Genomic DNA, 19,159 nt, shown 5'->3' with positions numbered 1-19,159 from the left:
GCCCTGCGGCGCCGGGCCCGGCCCGCCTCGCCTCGCCTCGGCGGGGGGGGAGGGAGAGGAGGGGGGAGAGGAGAGGAAGGGCGGCCCCGGGCCCGCTGTCCCGCACCCCCGCGGCGGCGGCGCTCAGCTAGGCCCGCTCCTTCCCGGGCCGCGTTTGTTGTCCCGCGGGGAGCTGCCGCCTCTCCACGCAGTTTTATTTCTGGAGTAGGAAGCCGGCCGCGCGCACGTGTGCGCTCCGAGCGCTCCACACTGCGTCCCTTCTGGGTCGGCTTAATGGCAAAACCCCTCGGATTTAAGCATAGCGAAGGCAAGTTAGGCTAGGCTTTTGCTGCTGTGTTATTATACATCAGTTTATTACAGCTTCCTCTGCGTTAAATAATCCATAGAGAAGGAGGAAACAGGTCTGTCCCCGCAGTGTGGATTCAGGACTCCTTCTCCACGTGTGAATAACTCAGCGTTTTGTTKCTGCTGCCACACTGTAGAAGCTGTCTCTTATGTTTACCTCTTACACTTTTTCAGGTGCACGGATAAAGCAGCTGGTAAAGGTAAGAGCTGAATTACTTATTCATACCGTTGTGTTCCTTCCAGAAAATCAGGGCTTTCCCATGAAGGTAGCCAAACATCTGTTRGCTCTTCCTTTTAAAGAATGCTTGGCTGCTTGGTGACTTGCAGTTTCTTTCCAAGGTCCTTCGTAAGATTGTGGGCCTGTGATAATCTGCCGCTGACGTTCACGTGCGCGCAATGTGCTCAAACTTACTCTTCCAAATAACCACTAGGGTATTGCTGTCTCCGTGAAAAGTTGAGACTGCGGTACGCAGTAGTTCGACAACTCTTGTTAGCCAACGGTCCCGAGCAGCTTCCAAAAGCCAGGTTCTCGTCTGCCCCCGTGGCTGTCGAGTTGCAGGTGTTGGCCCTCAGGAGACATGTGGAAGATGTGCGGAAATAAGAGCGTTCAAATATTTACACTTGTTCTTGTCTGGCCCGCCTGCGGATGGCGGATTTCTTATGCTTATGGCTTTGGGGGCGAACRAGAGATGTTTAGGGGGGGAGAGATGGCAGTGGCTTGCTGGGCCTAATCAAGAAGGCACTAGTTGCGGGGCGTTGCGGCAAGGAACGCAACTCTTGTTCCTGCAGCGCGGACTACGTGAACCCTGTGCATCCATTTCACAGCTTCTCGTAGAAAAATAAAGGCTTTGCTCCTTCCCTGGTAACTTTTTCTGAAACAGTTCCAAAAAAGAGGGGAGGAAAAAAAAAAAAAAGAATTTGTGGTGTTGGTTTTGATCTGGCACTGGGGAATCCTCACAGAGGATAAAATCGCTAGGAACAAGGTTATATACCACACAAACAAATTCACCTTTTCTGCTAGAGCTTCTCGGTCCTTATTTGCAGGCGTTCGTGTCTAAAACTCRTGGGCAGCCTTTATTCTTTAGGATTCTATAACTTTTTAACTTTATTTTTCTGATTTTTTTATAACTTTATTCCGTTTGGGTGTTGCAATCTGTCACGTTCCTAACTGGCAAGGTGTATTTTTGCAAGCCAAACCAGAGCTAGCTGATGTGTGTTTAGCACAAACCCCCACTTGTGCCTGTTTACCTTTTACTGTGTAAAGTGTTTAATGGGCAGAGTATTAAGAACTTCAGCCCCCTAGGTAAAGCGAAGCTGCTGAAATGTGTAAAAAAAAAAAAAGGCATGGGATTGCTCTTTAATATACGTACAAAGAGGTGTTACCATCAAGTATTTTAATGGTAACTCCTAGTGTTTTGAATACCCTTAAGTAGAAATGCTTATGTGATAGTGCTGGGAACCTGGCGGAATAGCCGCATTTTTTTTACCCCAGTTTCTTGAGTCTTGCTCGGAAGTGGCAAACTTTAATCTGAAACTTCCCAAGTTTGAGCTCTCTCTGTACTCTAGCCTTCTTATACCTTGGGCTCTGCGTGGTTCAGCTGTCCTTGAATGCGAGAGCAGAAAAAGTATTTATTGAATTTCTTGGATTTTTTTTATTTTATTTTTATGATTAGCCTCACAGCCGAAATGGATAGCATCAGCCTTAGCGTGGAAATTGGCATAAAACCACTCGTGATTTTTCAGTGATGCCAAAGAACATCTGTTTTGATTGTGTACGGGTTGTTTTTTTTTCTTTTTTTCCCCCCCTTTAAAATACATGATAAGTGGGAACGGCGCACTTCTGCGCGTCCCAAGCGCGTGCTGGATGGAGTCCGTGCGTGCTGCCCGCTTGGGCTTATCTGGGAAGATGTGGAAACRGAGTTAATAAAGGCGTCTTCCTCGGGCACACAGATCATACAGTATGCAGAAGAAAAGCTCCCCCTGCCCCAGCCTTTTGGGATAAAATGTTTCAGAAAGTCTAGCTGGGTGTTAGCAAGCTGCAACTTCCCTTGCGTGGCAGGATTTTTGGTAGCTGGGAAACCTCTGGAATCCTGAAAGGGAAAATGCAGTTTGTCTCTTTACTGGATTTCTTCCTCAATCCAGCTCTTCCGAAGGGTATAACTATTGATCTGTTGAGGGGGTTCTGATGAAGTCTTTGAATTCAGTGCCAACATTTACTGACTTGAGCTCTGACATGGAATTTAATTCTCTTTCCATGGTGATTTGCGTTACGCTGTTATCCTTTACTATAAAACATTACATCCAGTTTCGAATATTAAATTTACAGGAGCTTTGCCGTGACCATTAGCCTCTGTCTCCTGGACAAATAGTTTGTGGAAGTGAAATGTATCCGGTAACACGGATGCACCGCGGCATCCTGTTTGCCCATCAGAGAAACGTAAACCTTGCTGCACCAGAATCTGCTCAGTGAGTTTTGTAGGTAGCTGCCTCACGCTCGGAGTCGCGCGTCAGCGTGAAATCACCGGCGCTGCTGTCGCTGGAGGAAGCTGGTAGGTGATGGGCGTAGTCGCGGCTAAACTGATGCTATCGGCCGGTGAAAGAACTGCTGCAGCGGTGAAAGTGACTCGCCGAGTTTTACATTCTTCCCTACGGCGGCGTCACGGGATCAGAGGGCTTTTCTGCTCCTCGCCTTCAGAGCAGCAGCGGCACAAAGGTCCGTCTGTGCCCGTCTGACGGTGAGATTACAGGTTAAAGTYGAAGGTGTGTATTGTGTCAGAGCCCGTGTGCGATTGCTACCTTACTGGCGTGCGAGGAGGCAGTTGCAAAGTCAGCCGTACCTACTGTATTTCCTGTTTTGGCTGCTTAGTCAGGCAATTGCCATGTTTTCCTAACGTCGTTCTATAGAAATATTAATTGCGTAAGTAGAACGTTTTAATCGCAGCTTAAAAACCAACTCGCGTAGCTAGAGTCAAGCCGCATAACGTAATTCACATTTGCCCTTCCTACAACGCTGCGTATTCTCATGGAAATAATTTTCATTTTAGTTAGGCCTGAATAATTTTAATTATTGGATTATAGGTTTAACGAATACGCTTCAGATCGTGTCCTTCTGGAGCTGAACTGAAAATTGAGTACTTATTGTGACTCTTGAAGTATGTTAGCAATTGAATGAAACCTACTTCTCGGATTTAATTTTACACCCAAACAAGTTTCTGACTGGATTCACTTCTTGCAACGTTTTACCTCTGCTGTTTGGTAACTGTATTTAAGAGCCCGAATGAAATCTTTCAGTCGGTTACAGTTCRAGAGGTCATTAAAAAACAATAAAATTAACTGTGCAGCTATTGTGGAAGGCATGTTGGAATAGTGGCTGATTATACGACAGCCGAGAAGAGAGAAAAAATACTTGTCTAAACGACAAAAAAAAGTTGAAAGCGTGAACCTTCAGAATTAAATAACTACAAGGCAAAAATATAAAGCTGCTAGGCACGTGCTTGATGATGGAGTCCCTGTCCTACAGCATTCAGAAAACATATGCGCTTTGTCCTCAAGGTTTTAGAGCGTCTTGGCTGCAAGATTACTTTGCCCTGTAGTAAAAGGAAGGGGGAAAAGCATTTGTACAGACTTGATATGCCATGAATGGACACTCAGGTTACCAAATCTCCGCGTCTAATAGCGCTCTGTTCCTGTYGCGCAGGTGGAACGTGGTTGGTGTGGATCCTTGCTTACATGCAAGCTATTTTTCTTGCCCGTTTTCATCGCGCCGCTTGGCGTTTGTATTGACGCTTTCTTTGCAATAGGGAGAGTTGGATCTGGCAAGGTTCTTCCGATGCTGTTAGGTGTGCGGCTGCCTAATGGTGCTGTGCTGTTGAAAGGTGGAGAGAAGGCTTTGATCTGAGAGGAAAATAAAGGCTTCACGTAGCTGTTTTAAAGCCGCGAGCAAAAAGATGCTTAGCGGCGTGTGCGTGGAGAATCCGCACCCTTGGAAGCGAGCTGTCAAAACAGAGGTTTATTTTGGAGATCCGTGTTGAACCTCTTTATGCACAGCCTTAACAAAATTTAGAGATGAACGTGGGATTTTCGCGCTGACCTCAGGTTTGAGGCCAGCGTGGGCTGGCGGACGATGCCGGCGGCATTTACGTACTTCAGTGTGCGGTTATAGAAAGCGTGCCTCAAATGAGGGGAAGGAGTTAGGCACGAGGAATACTGTTGGTGGGCGCTCACACATTTGGAGAATTATCTTGGTGATTTGTTCCTGGATTTGTTTCTGGTCTTTTGGTACGAAATTATTGTAAATTGACTTTGGGTACCTAATATTTTGGCCATTCTCCTACCATCTTTCAAGCTGCAGTTTGAAGGCTGGAGGGGAAGTCGGGGAACTATTTTTTTCAAGGACTATGAAAGTAACTGAGTAGCAAATACAAGCTTATTTTGTAGCGGTCCATTCTTAAACTGCTGGAAAAACTGTTAAGGTTCCACAAACTTAAAAAAAAAAAAGATGGAAAACTCTAAGGCTGGAGTTGTACAGAATAGTCTTGTAGTATAGATAACTCGTGCTATACCTCGTTATTTGCATTCTTAAAGCTTCACGCTTCTTTGGTAATGATTTGTCAGTTTGTCACTGTTTCGAAAGAGAAACGTCATTGCTTAAAATCAAACCTTCTAAAAATGTGCTGACTTTGAGTAACTCAACTTGCTAAAATTTATTTTGACTTCAGTGAAGATTTTTCTTGTGTCCCATGTGTGCAGTTTCACAGCTCTTCTGGGGGGGAGGAAAAAAAAATAAAGCTGTTCAGATGGAGGTTTACACCAGGATTTTTTTTTCTCCTGAGTTTCGATTTTGGCTGTGCTGTTATAAAATGCAATGTTTCACGCCTTATCTGTCCTATAGAGACTGTGACTCAGATTTACCACAGTACAATAGCTGGATATTTATTGTGATGCAGTTATTTTCGTAATAGTCATGTTGTAACTTAATAATGTACAGTTGATTTATTTTCCTTTCAGTTGAGTGTACACAGGTATTTTCTTACTAACGCTGCACAACAGATGCTTTCAGAAGCTTTCAGATGTTTTATAAATCAAGATGTAGAAACTTTCTGGTTTGTAATTAAAGAAAAAATTGAAACCTTCATTTTTCTATACAAGTAGGAAATGAATAAATAAAATGGCACGGGTATTTCTTGCTGTTGTAATATCAAAAAGATGAATATGCTATTGCAGCAAGCTTTCTTTTGAGCTGTAATGAAAGATGTTTCAGGCTGCAAGTGGATTCGTATACAAAAGCTCAAACATCTAAACCAGTGCGGCTGGCAAAAATAATGCGGAGTCCCAAACAACTCCCTTTTTCATTTCTTAGGGTAATTGAACGGATACTYGAGCTGCCAATAGAGCAAAACTGGTGCATAGCAATGCATGGCACCTCTGTCGTAAGCTCGGCATGAACCAGCCTTTTATAAGTTGTGCAGTCAGCCAGCAGAAGTGAGCAAGGCGCTCGGCTTCTGATGGATCCGCCGCCGTTGTCCCCAGCGAAACCGGTAATTTGGGTCTCTGTACTCCAGCCACCTGCTTGTCTTTCCCCAAACGCGTAGCAACGTAGGCACCGGATTTGCAAGGTGGTAGAGGAACGAGGATGGAAAGAAAGCGATGGACGCGGCATGACCAGGCAGGTCCTAAGAGGGAGTAACTTTTACTAGTTCTTCAGGAAGCAGAAGGCAGGTGGTTTTGGCTTTCCCTGCTCTTTTTGATGAGTAATCGATCTGGGACTTTGTTTCTGTTTTCCTTCACTGCTTGGAAGGAAGGTTGAGGAGATGTTGGCTGTGCGGTGTGCGTGTTTACTGCTCGGGCCGTGGTCAGGTGCTGCCTGTTATCCAGCCGCATGCTTAATGCTTTTTACACCCCGCAGGGCAAAAAGAGGCTGAAAGCACCCSGTTCTGCTAAAGACAGTGTTACGAGGTTAGGGAATGACGTGGCTGCAAATGAAGAAAGAAACAAAGTATGAGAAAGCAACAGTAGCCAGTCTCCGTGGCTTCCTGCGAGTCTGCCGCCTGGGAAGTGGACTTACGGTATCAGGAGGAATTGAGATTCGTAAGGGCGGGTTTATGACTGGGTCTGGGARATGGTGGCTGTACTTTGGTATTTAGCCCTTTCCTTTCAGTTTGTGGCATCTCGGGTGTATACAGGAAAATATGATGTGGATTTTGAGATGGGGGTGTTTTCTGTGGTTCAGTAACCTTGCGTGCCATGCTCCAGAGGCAGAAGTATAAGGCACGTATGAAAATACACTTACGCTGCATGCCTGAAATGCAAATCTGTGATGACCAGCGTGCTGGGTTAGGATTGAGCGTTACCGGGGAACGCTCCGAGAAGCAGAATGGCCTCCAGAGCCTTCTCTTTTCCTTATCCAAACATGCTCCACGACAACGTTGTAGCTAGGTTCCTCTGAGGGTTCCATCTTTTTCCCCTTCCTGACTGGTGTTTTCATCACAAATTTTAATATCGAAGGATGCTTGGTGCCTGTTGTATTAAGGCAACCCCTTCGCTCTAATCTATAAATGTTTTCTGCGCTGGACAATGGGGTGTTTCATTTAAAGGCCGCCGGGAAGAATCGGCAGAATGGCAAAAATAGCTCGGAACGAAAGCTGTTTATCAGTAAGTAACTTCGTTAAGGGATAGTTAAATGCAGGAAAAATCCGGAGAGCCAAAAGCTCAGAAGGATTGGTAGGGCTTAAAAAAAAAAAAAATTTTTTTTCCCATCTCTCTTGAATGATTTTCTGTAAAGGTGCAGGCGTCCGCTCAGTTCCTGAATCTAACTTCTGCGGAGGGTAGTGAATGAGGTAGGTGATTATTAATGTCAGCATTAATGTTGCCCCCTGTGAAATGGTATTCAGGCAAAAGACAGYGGTGCGGAGTCCCAACCTAAGGTTATACATGCCGCTTGTCCAGCAGACAACTGCCAAAACGAAAGCACGTAGCTTGTTCTGCAACAGCTGATGTGAAAAGTAAATGCTTGATGCTGCTTTTTGCCTCTCACCAGGGATGCCTTGATATCTACCCTTGCATCTCGCGTATTCTTTCGTCCTCCTGGAGGTCTGAGTTCCTATGACTTGGTGTCTGCTGCCGCTGTTGGCACGTACAATGAAATAACAGGATGTTGGCCTACAATCCTTTTTCCGGGTGCCTTCTCGGAGGACAGGAACCTTCCACAAAAATTGCCACTAGCCAGAGCCAGTGGTGTTGACGAATTCATCCAGTTTTAAATGCAGAATCAACTGCAATCTTTCAAACAGAAAGTTTTCCTTAGCTTTCGGTCTCAAGAGATTCGACAATCTTTCTTGTTTGAAGAACAGAGCCTGGTTATCTGTAGGAACGTTTATTCCATGCAGCTTATTTCTCGTGCTTCTTGGTGCCCTTAGCAAAATCCTGCCACCTGAGGAGTGTGTCTTTCTACGGAGAAATGTTTGTGAGAGGAAAGTGGTAATGCTGTGTTCATCCACGGGGCCAAGATTCAGCTGTGCTAAGTGTGCTACCCAAGACAGGGTTGGAAATAACTGTAAAGTCCCTGTTTAGTCCTTTGAGAGAGGTGGGCATCTCTTGACTCCTTCCACTGATGGTAGAGAGCGACAAGGACAGCCACGTTCCTAACTTCAGTGTCTACGTGGTCTTGTTACATCCCACCTAACCTCGGATGCGATTGAAATAGCAACATCTCCAGTGAGAGGATTGTGGTTATGTCTAATGTTGCGTCAAGTGTGTTAGAAAGAAAACGGGGGAAGGAGAGGCTGCTTTTCTCTCGAAGCCAGTTGTCATCTCTGGATTTAGTCTTTTGTAGGGGCAGGGAGGCCCTCCAAAAAAAAAAAAAAAAAAGTTTTTTTTTTTTTTTTTAACATTAAAAAATTAAAAAAAAAAAAAAAAAGGTGTGGGAGAGAGATGTTAAATTTATTTTAACTAACATGTTAAATCCCTAGATTTGAAAACAAATTTTGCTTTGCAGTCTTGGGTCTGAGGGAAAAGTCTTGGCAAACACTATGGTTTCACCTCTTGCTGCGGCCGAACGCTTTGCAGGTGTAGCTTGCCTGGCGCAGCTCTGACCCTCGCGCAGGCGGCCGTGTCTACCGTAGCTAAAGTCTAGGACTGTAATGGTTTTAAACGAATAGCTCAGTACTACTTTACAAGTTCTGTTGTAAAATAAATATTTCATGCTTCTCCTAATTGTATTTTCTTGGAGGTACAAAGATATTCGCAGCATGTAAAAAAAGCAATGACTCTGTTAGACACATACTGAAGCAGAGGAAAAAGTAAAATGAGAAATCATGTGGAAAGGCTTATTAAACACCTTCAGAGAAATGGAGCAAAATTGCTAAGTTAGTGGTGCCTTGGGTGTGCTTTATCAAAATGTATTCTGAGGAAGGGCTTTTTCATCTCCGCTATATGTTTACTCTTTAAAATATTGCTTCATGCTAAGAAGCCAGCCTTATGCCTGATCTTTCAAAGGAATAAATGTTTTTCAAGAGCAGCAGCATGTGTTAACACTGGTAGAATGGTAGTGGTTGGGCAAGTTTCTGGAGAATGGTCCCAGAACGTCTCTGGAGGCTTTGATTTAGCACTCAAACTGAGGATGTTCACAATTAGGATTAAAAAAGTAAAGCAATCATAGTTCATGTTAAGATTTGCAAAACCAGGCAGCCAAAAAGTCCTAGTTGTGGCTCTGGTGAAGAAGCTGGCTTGGTATGTGTAAGACATCAAACTTGGTGGTTGTTTCACACTGCACTTGTGATGCCTCATATCCTAGAGTCCAGGCAGGTTTTTCAACCAAACGTTGGATTATTCTACCTTTGTTAATCGGGGCTTGGGGAAGGAGGGACCCAAAATGAGCAACGTGCTAGAAGTGAAAGGTGGTGTGCTTCAACCCCCGACCATCTTGGTGGTGGTCCCCCCTAGACTTGTTCCAGTTTGACATGCTTCTTGTCATGGGAGGTCGAAACTGGAGGAGGTACCCAAATGTGGTCTCAAGAGTACCGAGTGAAGGGAGATAACCTCATCCCCCCTCATCGTGGCTCTGCTCCTGTGGATGCTGTTGGCCCCCTGCCTGCCAGGGCACGATGCTAGCTCATGATGTGTAGTTTGCTTTTCACCAGGAATCCCAGGGCCTTCCCAGCCCAACCTTAGAGGACTCTGCCCTGAGTTGGCCAGCAGATCCTTAGGGCGCTGCGTAACATCTCAGCTGTACTGTCTGCTGATGCTTAGGCTGCTGAATCCCACCTGGAGCTAGATAGTAATATAAATTGATGCAAGTAAAACGGAGTGGGTTGGAGCTTAGGCAAGAAAGAACACAGGCCCTGTGGGGCATTGTGGGTGGCTTTATGCACTAAAGCACTGACAAAACTGGARTATTGAGCATAGCCAGCTACTTGGAATTAATTTCTTTAGCTCATCAGGATTTGTGAAATATTGAAAGGTGCTTGGTTCATTAAGGGCCAGTGCTACAGCAAGCAAAAAACAAGTGAGATYGAGTGAACTATGCATGGAAATCTCAATTTTTGGGGGATGAACTTGCTCACATAGATGTTTTAACCAGTCCTGTTATCTTGCCAAAATGTATCTGAAGATCAGCCACCAGCCAAAAAGCAAACCACCTGTAGAAGCTAAAAAATGAGTGAAAACACCTTAGGCTAACAGTGCTTGTGATGCTTTTTGTCTTAGCAYGGTACCAGAAACATCTATCTGAGATTCCTCAGGATTGTTACCGGGTGTACATTTTTGATTAAATTTGTGTTTGGGAGATTCTCCAAACATGACTTTTAGTGTGGGCCAACTTTTGAAGCTGGTCTTTCATAAAACAGTTATGGAAGTTYGTTGCGAGTGTCTTTCTTGTGGTGCTTAGGGGAGATGAAAGCCAGCAAAGAATCTTATAAGCCTTTATCAGAGAAAAATATAAGCTGTTTTTAAATATTTGCCTCTTTGGTTAGAAGCAATGGGAAATGTGATGAGCCTTTTAAATGAAGGCTTGCTGAGGTAAGGTCCTGGGATGTGTCCCGTCTCACTTGTCAGAGTTGCTATCCAAATTTGTAATGGGTCGTGGTCTCCCTTGTCAGAGTCGACAGGGAAGTTCTGCTATTCAACAAGGTTCAGCAGAGAGGAATGTGAATTAATGGTGGGGTTTATGCGTATTATTAATGAGATTACGACGGACGTTTCAGATCCCAAAGAAGAGAAAGAAGAGGAGGAAGTCTCCAGTGCTCTCAGCCACGGCTCTCCYGTCAGCACGGCCAGGCCCAGCAGAAGCTGGCGCAGTAGCAGATCGGCCGCTGCTGCCCGCCAGCGTGAAACGGAGAATTCGCGTGCCTCCAGATCCAAGACTGGTTCCCTGCAGCTCRTCTGCAAGTCGGAACCAAACACGGACCAGCTTGAATATGGTACGTGGGAAGCCCTGGTGTGAAAGTGCCTGAAGATGGTCAGGTCTTGGTAGCCTTTGGAGATGCTGTCTGGGGGAGGGAGCTGGACGAGGGCGTAACTTTGTGAGCTGTATGCTGACTGTGGCTGGTAGAGGCATGGTGCTTCTTGGTCATGAGTACCTTCTGCCACCAGCACTCCTGGCGCTGAATGTCGGCGGAGGTATCTTGAGACAGATGAGCTCACTGCAGCGAACACAGATTGAAACCTAATGGTGACTTTTCCTTTCAGAGGTCACAGAAGAGCATCAGTCTCCAGCTGGAATCAGGTAAGAAGCTCTTACTTTGTGGTATTCCTTCATATGAAGTGTTTTAGGAAGGGGAAAATACGGGCTTGAGKTTTTTTTCAAAATAAACCCTCCTGTGAAGGGTTCTGTGGGAAGGATAGTAGTTCTGTTCTCCTCCAGCCCTGGGCCTTTCCATCTCTGGTCTGGATTGCAGGTGGACTGGAGATGTTGTGTAAGATTCAGTCTGGGCGTTTCACCTGGTAGCTTTTTTCCTTCTGCAGTAGATGCCGTAATTGGGTGGGCTGATGAGAGGAGACTGCTCTGCCTAGCCTGTCTGTTTTGGCTGTCGTCGTGTTCCTTAGTCGGTGCAAGGCGTTAGCTTTCCCCAGTCACCCTGGATGAGAAGGAGCTGTGTAATCGTGTCTTTCCCATCCTGGGAGGTGATGCACGCATGTTCTTGCAGTAGTGCTTAAGCTGCTGCTGCTAAACTTGGCTGTTCTCCTTTTCTACTGGCAGCGATGATGAGGAGGAGATGCTCATCAGTGAGGAAGAAGTTCCCTTCAAAGATGACCCAAGAGATGAAACCTACAAGCCCCACTTAGAAAAGTATGCACCAGATTACGTACTTACTGGGTTTTTAGACCAAAACAGTTGTGACAGCTTAGTTGAACGAGCTTAATGTGACCCAGAGAACCTCTGCTAGCTGCTAAGGTAGAATAGCTCCTGTTGGGCACAGTGTCGTCCCCATTGCCTACAGCTAACAGGATGCTTGTTTGCTAATGGACTTAGGCCTTTAGACTCCTGCTGGCTGCCAGGTTCTTCATAATCCTTGTTCATACTTGTCATTAGAAATGGGACTTAATGAACAGATGTGAACTGCTGTTCAGTTTTGGCTTAATTCTTTGTAAAAAGGAGAGGACAMGGAGGAGCGTGGGAGGGGAGAAGCCCTTTGCACTAACGTTGTGTTGAAGAATCCTGCCCAGCAAGCCAGAGGYGTTTAAAAGAGACTAAGAGGAGGAGAGAGGGTTGAGGGTGTTGCAGCATAGATGCGGGTGGCCTGGAGATTCCCGCTCAGTGTTGGAATACGTTGCRCTTGTACCTTTGCAGGGAAGCTCCGAAGCAAAGGAGAAAAGCTAGCAAGGGGAAGGAGGAAAAAGAGAAACAGAAAGAGATTAAAGTGGAGGTGAAAGAAGAAAGTGAGTTTCAGGAAGATGAAGAACCGCCAAGGAAGTGAGTAAAACTCTGCAAATACTTGTTTTGGCGTGTGTGTTTTATCGGTTTCCCTATGTCTTTCCCTCGGCACTTTAAGTAGGAATGATGGCTTTTTTTTTGCCCTTTTAGGCCTGAATGATGATAGGGGAGAACCTCTTGTTCCAAGTCCTGCTTTCTGCTATCCCGCCCATGTCGGGCGAGGAAAATAAAGRAACTGGTGTCTTCATTTAGTTTAAGCTGAATTGTTCCGTGCTGTGGTTTAGTCAGCCTACCTGTGGAAGGCCCCAAAATGTGAAATACTTCAGCGAGCTTTTAAAAACGCCTTCGGCTCTGAGGTCTGAATTGTATTAGACTCGTAGAAAGGCAGTCTGGGAAACAAAATCTCTTCTGTTGTGCGCGGAGGGGCAGGCGCGGGAGTGCTTTGTACACGTCGCATGGGAAGCGTCCCTTTCTTACCTTTGGGACTGACATACTAGAGCTCGGGAAAGACTAGCCGTGTTCTGGCTCTGTTTGGAGAAATAAAAAGAACAAATGTTTATTACTTCATACTACCCCGGTGCTTTGGGTGGACCCTCGAAATCTCTGGGTGCGTTGTCACTTGAATTCACCGCTGAAGTTCTCCTCCTTGCGACCGAGGCCGATCGGATTGATATGCCTGTGTCGAAGCCTTTCTTTGGGATAGTGTGAAAAAGCAGGTTTTTGTGTATTTGAGCTTCTCTGTGAGAAATGAAAACAAATAGGGCTCCCTCTGCTGGCCCCTGATGCTTGGCAGCCTTTAAGGCTGATGTTCTCACGCTGTTTCCAAGCTGCAGCAGGGCGGACTTATATTGGAGAAACGTAAGGGCATGGATACCTTGAGATTTTATTTACTTATTTCCCCCCGCGGTGAAAAATGGCTTTCTGGGGCTTAATGTTCTGTTGTTTGGATCGGGTGCTACTTTTGGGCATAATAAAACCCACGCCTCTTCTGAAGGCTCRACTTGAATTTTAAGTGCCCGTTCAGCCTGTTACTCTTGTGGCCTTGCTATCGATAACGATGCCTCTGCGCGCTCCAGAAAAGACTTAATCTCCGCTGTAAACGTCTCGGCGCAGCAGCGTGATCGAGCAGACGCACTGTTCTGGGCAGGGCTGTTGCTCAGGAGGGTGACATTTTACTTGTAAACACACGTCTGTCTGCTCGGATAGAGCAAAAGATTTTGTTTTGACAGGTGCCTAAGCTGCTATAGTTAATTCAGAGGACTGAAAAATAGCTTCTAGATCATTTAATCCAGTTCTTCCCAACCACAGACTGGTATTTTGCACAGGGCGGAAAACATTACTCGACAGAGCGGAGGAAATAAGAGGGCACCATCAATTCTGAGCTGGGTTGGCAAAATTATATGTTTAGAAAAAATGCATTAGGAAATGGGAAGCATTGTGTGAGCTAACCGCATAAAGCACTTATGTCTTAAAAATGTTGCCTCCTTCTGAATCTGCATCCAGGTTACACTTGACTGATTTTTCTAGACCTTGCAGTTAATGAAGTGTTAGCTTGCTAACCGTCTGCAGCAGTAAATTATAAGGGTGGAATCTCATGTTGCTGATATGCAGCCTAGAAAGAGCTGAATTTTATCACAACATCACAAACTGTTTGGACAGTTGCAGGTTTAAAAGAAAAATGTGAAGCACGTGACATGCGGTTGAGGGTTTTTATAATAGCTGTTCCTCATGCCACTGTGGCGGGAGAGTTGGTAATTTTTAATCGCAGCCTGTTGGGCCTGTGGTKGTCTGGTACCTGTTTACTGTTATTTGCCCAACTGAATGACGGACTGAAAAGCGTTTGAATGAATCTCTCTAAGCCAATGCTGTCCAAAAATGTGCTGCGTGCTAGACCGAGCGGCCGGTCGGGCGGCCACAGCCCAACTGTGTTAGCAGGGGCAGGGTGGTTTGAGGTCTGTGGCATGTCACCCAAAGTCACGCAGGAGAAAAGTGTGACCCAGAGGTCAGAAAGGTGGGGAGCACTGCTCCAGGGGGAGTGGTATTCTGTGTAACGCTCAGCACCCACAGAGACAACTCGCGTGAAGGCCCGGCTACTTACCTTCCTTCGGGGAACTTGCCCTTTTACTTCAAGAGCTTTACCTGGTGTTTCAATCCAGAGCAGGCGGCTGTTGAGTCCTGACCTGATGGATGCAATTGTCTTTTTCAGCCTAAAAGTATGGAACAGTTCTTCAGTATTTCCCAGCATGGCTCTCTAGTACGGTCCCTGGATATTGTATTACATTAGGGTCTGGTTGGTTGAGTTTGTACATGTAAGACCTAATTCAAAATCCATTGTGATAGTGAAGAAAACTTATTCTTCCCCTACATGTATTCCTCCACTCGTGCTTTAAACTGGTAATATTTTCCTGTAAACAACACTTTGCTCGATATAGCACGCTCCTGTTTTTCAACTCTGCCTGGTACCTATGTAAAGAAGCCTCTTTCAATTCTGTTTCTGTAACCCTGCCACAGGAGAGGAAGGAGGAGAAAGGATGACAAGAGCCCAAGGCTGCCCAAGAGGAGGTAGGTGATGCCCTCTGCTCATTTCTGTTCTGAAGACCTGCTTCCCTACACAGAGATATGAATGGTCTTGAAGCCATCTCTTCTGCGCCTTATAGAAATCTGCCTTTAAAGGGAGGAAAAAGTAGTAGCGTGCCTTGACTTCCTTCCTTTCCTTGCCCTCTCTCCCCCAAGGGTGTGGCTCAGTTTCTTCCAACTGAGCCATTTTTTTCCCTTCTCAGTTGATGCCTAGATGGGCAGCAGCCGGGGGAAGCGGCTGGGATCTGTCTCTCTCCTGGGGTTTTCTCGGTTCTGGTGAGAGCCCTCGAGCAGTGCTGGGAGCAGAGAGGTTCCTGCCAGCACAGGAATATTGGAGCAGCAATCCCTTGCTCTCACGTCACCGCAGAGCTGCACTCGCTGGTCATTTATCTTCCTGCTGCCCTGGCTTGAGGCGTGCCAGCTGACCTCTCTGCCTGTTTTCTTCTTGACTTCTTAGGAAGAAGCCTCCAATACAGTATGTCCGCTGTGAGATGGAAGGCTGCGGCACAGTCTTGGCTCACCCGCGTTACCTGCAGGTTGGTTGAGATTTTTTTCCACTTCTTGGAAAGGCGTGTTTGCCGTTTGCAACAGGCAGCTAATCTGTCACTGGCACTGAAATGCTCCTTTCTAATCCTGCCTTTTTGACAGACGTCATTAGTCATGGCGGGTTGTGACCAAGTGTGGCTTTGCATCTACCCCGTTGCTAGATGCCCACATTTGGTTGGCTTGCTTCTATCACTGAAGGTCCAAGCCTTTGTGGTATGAYGGTGTCTTGTCAGTGACTGGAGTCTGGCCTGCTGAGATGCCATCTGTGATCAGTGTGTCTTAGCCGTGTAAAGAGAGTTTACGACCTTTCGCGCTCCTTTTTCAGCATCACATAAAGTATCAGCACTTGCTGAAGAAGAAATATGTGTGTCCCCATCCCTCCTGTGGTCGGCTTTTCCGGCTCCAGAAGCAGCTCCTGCGGCATGCCAAACACCACACAGGTACAGGGAGGTGGGACCTAAATCCAAACTCCTCGTCTGGTCAGTGAATGGAGGGGGGGGGTGGACATTGAAAAGCCTCCAGGTCTTCTGGGGAGGGTGGAGCTAAGGCAGGTGGTATTGCTTTGCAGCAGCATGGTTATTGCTCCCTTCTGGATTACCATGTTTTAAGGTGAAGAGTGGAATGGGCTGCAGAGGGTTTTGTTAACCCTGTGGCAAGGATCATTCAGGGGTCCTATAGAGGGATAAAACAAGCCAAGCTTTATCTTAATTTGCTAGTTCTTCAATATCGTTCAGAATGGATGATTAGCTCTACAGAGAGTCTTAACTGCCTCTTAACTCCCCAGATCAACTGCTCTGGTGTCTTGAGGGCACCTCTTCCTTTACTATGTCTGCTGGCCTCCCAGCATTTCTGGTTCTGAGGTAGCTTCTGGTTCTAGCTTTGCGGGTAGCTTTACTGACAGTGTGCGAGAGCTGGGGGAGAGGGAGCAGGTCTGCCGGTGAGTAATGCTCAGCCTGGTGTTGCTTTTCAGATCAAAGGGATTATATCTGTGAATACTGTGCCCGGGCGTTCAAGAGTTCTCATAACTTGGCAGTGCACCGGATGATCCATACGGGCGAGAAGCCCTTGCAGTGAGTACCTCTGCCTTGCTCTCCTCCTTTGACCCGTGGATACGCCCATTCTTGGACCGCAACGGGAGCGGGGGCAGCTCTCAAGACAGGGCTGGAACCTGTTCTTGGAGTGCCAGCTCTCTTTAAACACACGCCTGTAGGAGTGTTTGAGCTGCCACTAGTTGTTTCGCCTGCTCCTCGAGGCAGTGTCTCGGTAGAGATCTCGGGAGCGTGAATAAGCCCTCTGCAAATGCAACTGGAAGAGCTGGAGCTGTGGTGACGTGCCATTTTAGTGGGCCTTGCTGTTTCCCTGAGCGTTTCTCCTTGTTAATGCTGTCTACAAATGTGTGCTGATGCCCCCCCTGTTGTGACCTCTCCCTTTTCTCCTTCCCCAGGTGCGAGATCTGTGGGTTCACCTGCCGGCAGAAGGCTTCCCTGAACTGGCACATGAAGAAGCATGACGCGGACTCCTTCTACCAGTTCTCCTGCAACATCTGTGGCAAGAAGTTTGAGAAGAAGGACAGCGTCGTGGCCCACAAAGCCAAGAGCCACCCAGAGGTGCTTATCGCCGAAGCGCTGGCTGCCAACGCGGGTGCCCTGATCACCAGCACCGACATTTTGGGCACTAATCCCGAGGCCATTGCGCCGCCCACTGATGGCCAGGGCCTCCCCCTTCTTCCCGACCCCCTGGGAAGCGCCGCCCCGGCGGATTGCCTGCTGCTGAACCCTGACGGGATGCCGAAGACGTACTGCAGCGGGGCAGAGCGCGTGAGCCTGGTGGCTGACGGCAAGCTCTTCGTGGGCAGCGGCAGCAGCACGAACCCTGAAGGGCTGGTCATGAACACAGAGATCCTGGGAGCCACCACGGAGGTGCTCATTGAAGATTCAGACTCCACCGGACCCTAGTGGGTGGGGAGCACGCGGGGTGCTGGGACAGTTTGGACTCTGTATTTAAAAGGAGGGGTGGAAGAAAAAAAAAAAAAAAAGAAACTTATTGAAAGAGAGAAAAGTTAAACAAAACTTAAAATACTAGTAAATAACCGAAGGGTCTGCTCCCCTCCAGCGTGGATCACAGCACATCCTCTTTCTCCCAACCACTTCTCTCTCTCTCTCTCTCTCTCCCACTGCTCCTTTGTAGAAAGGGGCACGCGCTGCCGTTACCAGAGCAAGTTGGATCAAGCGACGGATTTCTCCGAGGGAGGGGAAACGGCCGAAACCCTTTGCTCTGCCCCCAAAGCGGATGCCTTTCTGGCTCCTCGACGCGGCCCCCCGCTCGCAAACTAGAAAGCGTTTGCGCTCTGGATGAGTTTCTTAGGACTCCCTCCCGCCCCCGTGGTCCCAACTTCTATGCATCGCTGCGCTCTGGTCCTTCGCAGTCTCACTCTTCCTCCCGGGGCTGGGAGTTTGGCTTGGCACTTTAGGCCCCCTCAGCAGGGCGAGCTGTAAAACAGCCCGCGGCCCTCTCCCCGCYGCGCTCCTCCGCTCCGGCTCTGGCAGGAAGTCTAGGGAACGCCCTGGCTCGTAGATCGTGTTTGCTTGGAGAGGCCTGGGGGCTACGGGAGCCCTGCGTGGGAGAGCAAGGAGGAGCATCCCGGTTTGACGACAGTAATTTGCACTTTGAACGTGTTTCGTTTTTGTGTTGTGGTAACAAGATTCCTTATTTATTGATGAAAGGRTCGGTATTTTTTAGTTATGTTCTCGGGGGAGGGGGGAAGGGTTCGGGCTGTTTCCCAGTAGGCTCCTTCACACTAGGGAGTTGCAGGGAGCGAGTCGCGCCGTCGTAACGGCGGCGGGGAGAACTGAGGTGACGAAGGTGTTTGGGAGCCGTGGCTTTTTTGGAGTAGAGCGAGAGCCCCTGGAGAAGAGCCTGTTTGCAGTGAGAGTCTTTGCAGCAGCGTTTTAACTGGGAGGATGAGGTGAGTGATGGAACGGCCGGCTCTTGCCTCCCTCCCTCCCGGGTCACGCTGAACTCCTTGCATTAAATACCTTTTTTTTTTTTTTTTTTTTTCCCTTTTGCCTCATCCCTGCTCCCTAGCCTTGCAGGGAAGAACATCACTAGCCAGGAACTTGTTCTCTTGACTTAGGACAGCTGTGAGCTGCTTACTGGTGGGAGATGTCCCGCTCCTCATCCAACTCTGCCTCCGCTTTCCAGGTCTAGACAAAGCTACAGATGCAGAGACTGGCTATGGTTGTCTCGGGCTTGTTTATCCGACGCGGCAGACTGATACGGGCCTAAGGGACTGTCGGCTTCTCTTCCCGCCCCGCTTTGGGGGGTGGCGGTGGGGTGTTGTGCAGGCCTGTTCTCCAGGCTCCTCGCTCAGGTGCAAACACCCCTACTTTCTGTGAAACAAGGTGGTTCACGTAGTACCCGCTGGTGTAGTTAGGACAGCTCTGGGCCCTCGGAAACGTTTGCGTAGCATATGACGCGTCTCTGGTGTTGAGACTTGGATCTTTTTGCTCTGTTATCTGAAGCTTTATGTGGAGACCCGGTGGCCTTGAATTCTTAGCATTTTTTTGGAAGAGGTAAAAAATAACCTGGGTGGTTTCTTTTTGTCTGCTTGTTTTTTTTTCGGTCGGGTTTATGTGGTTGGGAATAGAGCTGMAGTGTCTTGTCTGAGCACAAGGTCAGCTAAATTGGTCTGTAACGCAAAGCTGCTAGGCAAAAATCAGGTGTTTGGGGTTTGGAGAATGGCAGTGAAAGGTGGGATTTCACTGGAAGCTGTTTAATGAAAAACTGACTCTAGGTGCCCACTCTATCCCCCATGCTACCTGC

At 47.4% G+C, this 19,159-nt stretch overlaps 1 protein-coding gene across 1 annotated transcript; it reads left to right on the top strand.

The window, feature by feature from the left end:
• Positions 1 to 10,710: 10,710 nt before the first annotated feature.
• On the top strand, positions 10,711 to 18,932 carry ZFP91 (ZFP91 zinc finger protein). The gene is made up of 8 exons (XM_026055613.1): positions 10,711 to 10,760; positions 11,029 to 11,065; positions 11,540 to 11,629; positions 12,131 to 12,253; positions 15,249 to 15,327; positions 15,663 to 15,777; positions 16,308 to 16,407; positions 16,782 to 18,932. The coding sequence occupies exons 3-8, from the start codon at positions 11,556 to 11,558 to the stop codon at positions 17,290 to 17,292; spliced, it is 1,002 nt and encodes a 333-aa protein (XP_025911398.1). The 5' UTR covers positions 10,711 to 10,760; positions 11,029 to 11,065; positions 11,540 to 11,555; the 3' UTR covers positions 17,293 to 18,932.
• The last annotated feature ends 227 nt before the right edge of the window (positions 18,933 to 19,159 follow it).

This window comes from Apteryx rowi, unplaced genomic scaffold (genome assembly GCF_003343035.1).
Source record: "Apteryx rowi isolate R43461 unplaced genomic scaffold, aptRow1 scaffold_1241, whole genome shotgun sequence".
Taxonomy (NCBI): domain Eukaryota; kingdom Metazoa; phylum Chordata; class Aves; order Apterygiformes; family Apterygidae; genus Apteryx; species Apteryx rowi.
This window is presented reverse-complemented; position numbering and strand designations above follow the sequence as displayed.

What these genes read in the sequence shown, in the direction of transcription:
- ZFP91 (XM_026055613.1), top strand. Translation starts at nt 11,556, where the DNA reads ATGCTCATCAGTGAGGAAGAAGTTCCCTTCAAAGATGACCCAAGAGAT. An exon ending in GATGAAGAACCGCCAAGGAA is followed by an intron (nt 12,254 to 15,248) that starts GTGAGTAAAACT and finishes TTGACTTCTTAG; the next exon opens with GAAGAAGCCTCCAATACAGT. An exon ending in CTCACCCGCGTTACCTGCAG is followed by an intron (nt 15,328 to 15,662) that starts GTTGGTTGAGAT and finishes CTCCTTTTTCAG; the next exon opens with CATCACATAAAGTATCAGCA.